This window comes from Pygocentrus nattereri, chromosome 3 (assembly GCF_015220715.1).
Source record: "Pygocentrus nattereri isolate fPygNat1 chromosome 3, fPygNat1.pri, whole genome shotgun sequence".
NCBI lineage: Eukaryota > Metazoa > Chordata > Actinopteri > Characiformes > Serrasalmidae > Pygocentrus > Pygocentrus nattereri.
The window spans coordinates 32026212-32034089 of record NC_051213.1 but is presented as its reverse complement, the minus strand read 5'-3'; the positions used below and the strand labels follow the sequence as shown (position 1 = coordinate 32034089).

General features: G+C 39.9%; 1 protein-coding gene across 1 annotated transcript in view; it reads right to left on the bottom strand.

Annotated features, from left to right (window-relative positions):
• Nucleotides 1–527: 527 nt before the first annotated feature.
• plekho1b (pleckstrin homology domain containing, family O member 1b) overlaps nucleotides 528–7878 on the bottom strand; it is a 33233-nt gene continuing 25882 nt past the window's right edge. The window contains exons 5-6 of the mRNA XM_017706875.2: nucleotides 7616–7717; nucleotides 528–6087 (exon numbers count right to left, since the gene is read on the bottom strand). Of these exons, the coding sequence (XP_017562364.1) occupies nucleotides 5392–6087; nucleotides 7616–7717 (798 nt within the window). The 3' untranslated portion in view covers nucleotides 528–5391. The remainder of the gene's footprint in view (nucleotides 6088–7615; nucleotides 7718–7878) is intronic.

Sequence of the window (7878 nt, the reverse complement as noted above, 5' to 3'; positions counted from 1 at the left end):
GTATTGGTAATTCATTTTTACATGACATTTTACAATCTTGCTTTATTCCTTACAATTCAACAGGCTGTTTTCATTCAGACTGGTACATGTACATGAAATCTGTTCTGAGAGTTTGCCCCATGCTGTGCCTTTTTTCAAAAAGTCTGGGCCACAACTCCTAAAACAAACTTCAGCTTGAATGGGCAGGGCTAAATTGCCAAAGGCTGAAAAGAGGGATTTATGTCAATTTGTCTTTGTGACATTACAAAAGCAGTCAATTGAAAACTGTTAATTGAAAACATTTTTGCAGCTTACTTTAGTTATCTGGTGAGAAAACAGTCAAGTTTTGAAATGGACAGTGTTTACATAATGAATCAAACTCTTTTATTCCCCAAAAAAGGAACACTGGGTTTTCCATTAAATGGGCCCTTTAAATATAGTCTTGCTTATTTTCACTGGAAGAGTAAGGATAAGGAAAACTCAATGTTTGCTGAAAATCTCAGATATTCCAGTGGGTTTCTACTCAATGAAATCATAAAACAGAGACATTTCATTAGTAGTTTTATTCCAAATGAATCAGCTTTAAGAAAGGAAAGGTTCAGCAACAAGAAGAAAAATGGCTTTAGATGTTGTGTTACAGTAGGATTGATAGAATTCTGTCTTAATGAAACCAAATTCAATTGCAGGTGGCTTTTGGACCATGGATCATTAAATGAAACTAAACTGTATTGTTCTTACCATATGAAAAACAGATGATTACTGATGATTTAAAAATGTATTTATTTAATTCAGCACATTGGAGAAGAAAAATCTATAGAAGGTGCTCAAATTCAAGAAGGAATATACTCCCACAGCACTTGATGCGATTTGTTTGGCCTTACTGATTGCTGTCCATGTTAATATTTAAGGTCATCCTTGACAGCAATATGAGAATAAAAAGACATGTATTTGAAAAAAGGTGGAATCATTCGCATAGCTACCCTTCTTCATCTGGAAATTTCTGATTCACTGTTATCTGCGTTGTTACATTTACCTGGTGAGCGTCTTTGGCATAGCTCTAAATTAATGTTACTATTGCTGTCAAGAAAAGAAATACACATTCACTCAGTATTTCAACGGGCTTGTGGAGCAGGGATGTTTTTAATTGCACAAGTGGTTGTGTCTCAAGTATATCAGAGATGCGCCAATCCTGAGCATAAAAAACTTAAGTGCAACACCTACATTTAAATATTCACAACTGTATCCAGTTTTGTTGTGATACCTGCAGACTGGCCTTACAAGTAGCAGAAGGACGCTGAGGGGATACACCATCAATTTTACAAAATGTCACTGTTTTCAGACAGTAAATAAATCCATGAAATTAAGGTGTTTGAGGTACATAGCTGCAATTCTGAGGTATTTCCAGCAGCCTGTGGCTGCTCGGCATCGCAGTGGTGGTGTAATGTAGAGCACAGAATCAGGAACAGTCCAGAGCCTAACCATTATTAACATTCAAGCCCTCCTTAGCAAAGCTTACTCTCCCAGTCTCCCGTTAATGTAATACACAGATGGAAACCACTTGTCCGAGTACATTAAACATTTAAATCACTGGGCCACAGGTGGACTAGAATAAGTATGCTATATTAATTAGTGACACAGCCTGCTACTCCTGGGAGCACAAATCTGACAGTTGGTCTAGAGCCAAATTAGGTAATTCTCCTACTTACATTCAGTCATTCCTATATATTACAACTAGAAGTTCAAAGTTCAGAGGAATAGCTACAACAGCTAAGCCTTACGGCTTACAGGAATAGTCACAAAGTATACGAAAAGCTTTGGGTAGTCATACTCTTGTTCTTAAGTATAAACAGAATAAACAGAACATACAATTTATACAGTCTTCCTCTCACCCCAGATCAGCTAAGACATGTTTGGTGTCCCAGTTTTGCTTCTTTAGTTTAGCGCTTTAGCTACAAGGCTAACATTGCTAACAAACTCTAGAAGCCAACAGTCTCGCACAACCTTTCCACAAATACCTCCCAAAAAATACTTTTCCAACCCTCTGAAACTGCATCCAGGTCTTCATTAAAGTTAATGACTTGTTAATGTTGTCTTAAGACACAGTATGACTTGCTGCTGTCTACACCTCTTGTCTAAAATGGCTGCCCTACCTGCATTAGCTACAGTGTGTAGTTTTGATTTGTTCATTTTCACAGTTAAGGCATACTGTGTAATAAACCACACGGACAAATCATTTATGAGCTTAATGAAGACCTGGATGCAGTTTGAGCAAGCATAAATTCATGGAAAACTATTGATTCTAGTCTTTGTTAGCAGCCTTAGGCTTGTAGCTCCAGTTTTAAACTAAAGAAGCAAAGTTTGGACATCAAATGTCTTGGCTGATCGACTACATCTGAAGTAAGTGGAATACTGTGTGAAAATGACCGTAGGTACAGCAGTATTTTGGCTGTAGCCATGATTCTATATACAGTCTGTATGTAGGGATCAGTTATGATGTTCTGGTTCCTGTAACCCAGTTTGCTTCTGGACAGCTGGGATAATGTCACTATCTGACCAATATTTGGGCAATTATGTTCACTTTTCTCTGGTGCTATCTAGTCATAATAACGTCAGCTCATTGGACAAACCAATTATTCTGACTGGACCAAAGTTACAAATGCACATGTGCGAAGTATAGCGACTATTGGCATCTTTGCAGCAATTGGATTGTATTAGAAATGTTTTTTGTTAGCGCCTGAATCAAAAGGGTGAGTCAGCACATCTACTACATAGACTACCAAAATGCCAGGACAGCCATGAGAATGTATTGTGCTTTGTTACATTTTTTTGCCAACAAGATTTTCCACAAGACACCATGATGCCCCAGAGCCAGACAAAGTGATTACGCTGTTTTTTTCCAGAGCGTTGTAAAAGTCAATCATTTTAAAAGCAAAAAAAAAAAAAAAACTAAAATATTTTCACTCTACAAAAAAGCACTTTACAATAAAATGTACAAAAAATAACACTGGTTGTAATCAAGTCTGAATGACAGAACAGATTCAATCGTACCCATAGATTTGTGCAAACATGTTATTTAGCAACAAACTGTAAAACAAGACATTTAGATACTGGCAATACACCCTTTGGTCTGTTGCAATGCCACGCTGTACACCAGTACGTACTGATGCGTTTTTTCAGGCCCATATGCAATATTGCATAGTTCTCTAAAGACAAAAATTCTGTAGAATTGCACCAGCAATTCAGATCTGACTTAAAGGCCTCTGTGCCACTGCTCCACTCACCTTTGCTTTGAGCGCAGGCAACTTGGAGGTGAAATTTTAATAATGGAAAACAGAAGCAGTGTCTTTGAGACTGGCATGCAGATTGCATGTGTCATTTGAAAGTACACTAAGGCAGCTTTTGAGTCTTTTTTTTTCCCGAAGAGGCCAACATTTTAGGAACATTTTTCTACTGGTAGATTGTCTGTTCAGTTCTTTCAGTTTTTAAAAGACAGCTTGCCAGTGTGATTCTCATTTTAAAGCATTCTATAGTGCAAATCTGAGATTATTATCCATTTCATCTGAGCTATCTTTAGCCTCCTTACTGCGTGAAGTCTCAGCTCTAATGGCAGCTCTGTCGCTTCTTCCTTCCAAACCTGCAGCAACACTGGCACCAGATTTTATCAGCATTTAGTACAATATGATTACACATGGCTTTTTCAGAGTTTGAGTCCACCTACACTTGAAGAAAGCTTGTGGAGAACATGTAATGATGTCAACCAGCAAATGTAAAAGTCCAAATCAGCTTTTCTCATCACTTTTGAACCTTTTTATCCACAGCCATCGTGACAAAGATGTCATTGTTAGTAGACCTGTATATAATACAGCATATGTGCTGAGCATCATTGGAAAAAAACAGGAGCGAAGCAGCAAAGGCTCTCACAGCCTCATAGAGTCCATAGAGTTGGGGATGGACCAGAGCTGTTCCAGTGTATTATGAAGAAGAAAAGGAAAACATTCACATTCGCATGAGAGGGGCTGGTGATGACAGTGGTTTTCTCAGTATGTCCATCTGTCTCAGCTGCTTTGCACTGTCTTATGTAACACTCCCCTTCGTGAAGTGCTCAGACTTAGATCAAGCACTACATTACACCCTGGCCTATCATTCGTATGGCGAAAGCTAATACAGCCATATAAGCAGAGACCAGTAGTCCCATGTTGTTTGATTAATGCTGATGTTATAGAGCAGCAATTATATGGAAAATCAGCTCTAAACCTCTGACCCTGAACTGAGTGAGACAAACCAGGACCTGCATTTACTAAAGCAAATAGCATGTTCAATATGGTTAGTCTATGCAATTTTAGTAAAATTATAACTGGGTTATGGCAAGTATCACTGGTGTTTTCTGGCTTGTTTGCACATGCTATCAACTGTAGTAAATCAGGTCTAAAAACTGCTTGTATAATTCTAACATATATACATGGTAATGCATGTTATTCAGTTTCACAATGTTCAGTCAACACAACAGAATCCACTGAGGAAATGAGGAAGATCTATACACACAGTGGGACATTGATCCACTGGAGTGAAGAGTAACAAAAGTATGTTTGCTGCTTCACAAACATTTCTGCTTATAAAAAGCACTGAAGAATTCCTATGTGCTATAGGTACGCTGACCTAAACTGATGTTCTTGGGTGAGTTTACCAAAACCACTATACCATAAAGATGGAAGAGGGTAGCATCACTTTAAATGCTTTCTAATGGTTCAAATGAGCAGCCACAAAGAACTGCTCACACGACCATGTCATGCACTGATGTAAATCATTTTCATGTCTGTTCGCTTAAGAAGCAAAATCATAACAAATAACAGACACGTCAACAAGATAAAGCAAGATGCCACACATTCATTCACATTCAGGCATCATTTAAAGAGTTAAAGGTTTTTATTCATGAAAAGTAGTCCTAATTAGTTTTTACATGACCAGATGAGTTTTTACATCTCTTTATGCCTTAAAATTAAAAAAGATGTTTTTGGTAAGAATGATGTATGTAAATGAGCTCTATTGTGACTGGCTGTTCTGTACTGGGCAAAAAGGGAATGTAGTATGTGGCATCTTGCTTTGTCTTGTTGGAATATCTGTCATTTGTTGTGATTTTCTTCCATTAACAGACAGAAGAAAAGATTAATAACAGTTGGTGGACATCAGTGTACAACATGCATGATAGCAATTCTTTTTGACTGCCAGAGTACTTTACAAAGCTTTTGTCAAATTGGGCCCATTTTGAGTAAATGGGTATGCCTGGCAAATTGTCTGTCCAAATCCAGACTGACCAGAATATCATTCAAATGAATTGCAATCATTTGTCATAATTGTGCAGCCCTTCTGGGAAGTCCTTTTAGCGACATTGCACCTTATCCATCCCTCACGTCTTCACATCATGCTTTTCCTGTAGTTAGTCTGCTGCTGGTTCTTCAGCTTGCTGCTGGGTGAAGAGCAGAGCGCAGAGGATGTGGCTGAGTCCAGCTGCCTGTAAAGCACTCTCAGCTCCTTCACCTCCTCAAGGACATCCCGTGCCTGGCCCCAGGTGGACGCTGCCTCCTCCAGCAGCCGCTCGGCCTCGGCCCGCTGTCCCTCCGCACTGGAACCCTTGCCAGGGGTTGAGTCTTTCCCTTTTCCCTGGCTGGGCCCTTTCACTTCAGTCAGCAGCTCCTGAGTTCTCTCCAGCTTCTGAGAGATGAGCTCCTGCAGATGCCCGATGGGGTGAGTGGGAGCGGACACGGAGCAGTGGGGGATGGGTCTCTTGGTGGCCCGTGTCTCTGAGTGTGACAGGATTTCGTCCATGGAGGCGCAGCGGTTCTTCTCAGCTCCTGTGAGTTTTTTTCCAGCCTTGGGTGTTTGGCTTTGGTTGTCTGACACTGACCAGTCCCAGGCGCTCTCACTCTTTCGTGGCAGGCTCTGAGACTTGCCAGGGGCCTCAGCGCCAGGCAAGAGTTTGCTGCTGTCCACACACGACTTTGGAGTGAGATGAAAGTTCTTTTCACAGGCATCCTTTTCTTCAGATGCTGGCACATCTTCCTCCTGTATGAGATCAAGAGTCAGCATGCCGTCTGATGAGGACGTTGAGGCCTGAAAAGGGCAGGAAGGTTTAAAATAAAACGGCTGTAATGATAATGTGGTAAATTTGGAATAATTTGGCAAAAAAAATCTAATTTATACAATTTTGCCAAGTCTGCGTCTTTACTTTTGTACGGGAGTTTTGAGGATAATGGAGCTTACAAGTGATAAGCATATTTTCTCTGTATTAACACTGTGCAAACTGCTTGCCTAAATCATTACACACTTGCCTGAAACTGTGTGTCTCAAAGTGAATGACATTCTGCTACCTATAAAAATTACCAATCGTATATTGCATAACTAAAAACAGTATCTCAGAAACCAAATGAGATTAAGAGACCCTTATTAGTCCCTCACTGGGGAAACTTTACTTCCGCATTTAACCCATCCATGCAGTGAAACACCACATACACACTAGTGAATGCACACACACACTAAGAGGCAGTGAACACACTTGCCCGGAGCAGTGGGCAGCCCTATCCGCAGCATCTGGGGAGCAGTTGGGGGTTAGGTGCCTTGCTCAAGGGCACTTCAGTCACGTACCATAAGCTCAGGGCTGGTTCCCTGACTTTTTGAAATGACTTGACTAAAGAATGATCTGACACAAGTGTTTAACAAATTAGAAATGCAGTATGTACAGTGTTAATTAAGACACTTTAAGCTTCTATTACTTATATAGCTTCAGTACAAAAATTAAAAAGCACCAAATGTCTTTGCTGATTGAATACTATCAGGGTACATTTAATTTTTTTGGTCAAAAGATTCCTTTAAATTTAGGAATGCAAGAAGACCTGCATCAGTGAAAATTCTGGAAAAGCCTTATTCAGGTTGGATTACTTTACCAGTGGGAAGTCTACAGGTATAAAAGGCAATACAATTAATGCTAAAAGAGTGAATTTCTAGTGGTTTTCATATTCTACTGACCCATGTTTGCATCACATGTGATCATATGATCATAGAACAATAAAAGCTGATGATACTGTGAATAAAATGTAATGCTTTCTTCTCATAGCTGCCAGTGTAATCAGCCTGTGGGATCCTGCTTTTCTGATTGATTGTATTTCCTTTGTCTTCTTGCTATTCGTTCTCATACTTTACTGTTTAGAGCATGCAGACAAAGTTCTAGCATCAAGACCACAAAATAGTTGAGAAACTCATCAAAAGCATCATTTAATTATGGAAGTGTTTAATGTGAATATGCCCCCTTGGAGACTAAAGATTGTAAGTAGCAGTAGAAAAAAAACTCTTTCCAACATGAAGTGACATCTGCCTGGAAAATCTCAGAGATATGTATCTGGACAGGACTGAAATATCAGGTCACTACTGAGTTTGGTTTGAAAAAAAAAACTAGATAATTTGGCCTTTAACTGTCTCAAGGGACAAGGAGAAATAGACTGACAGCCAATCTGGATGGAAATAAATCACAGAGTGGCACCTGTAAAAGAGGAAATTACCTCTTTTACCCCATGTAAATTTAATATCATCTGCGTCAGTCTATATTCAAAGCTGCAGCTCCAGTGTTGAGAAATGTACAGCTCACCACAGCCATAAGGTGTCCACGGGTGGGCAGTCGGCGAGTGTGTGGAATCTTAGCTCGGTCACGTGTGGGATGGGCCAGGCAGCTGTCCCCCTCTACCGTAACCTAGAGAGATACCCACAGAGCCGTGTGTGAGGATTAGATGAGTCACATGATGAGAGTAAGTAGCAACAAGCTTCTACACTATCCTGCAGTGTCATATACAGAGTGTGTGTATGTGCATGCACACTGATAAACCAATCAATGAGCTGATTTACTGTGTGCAT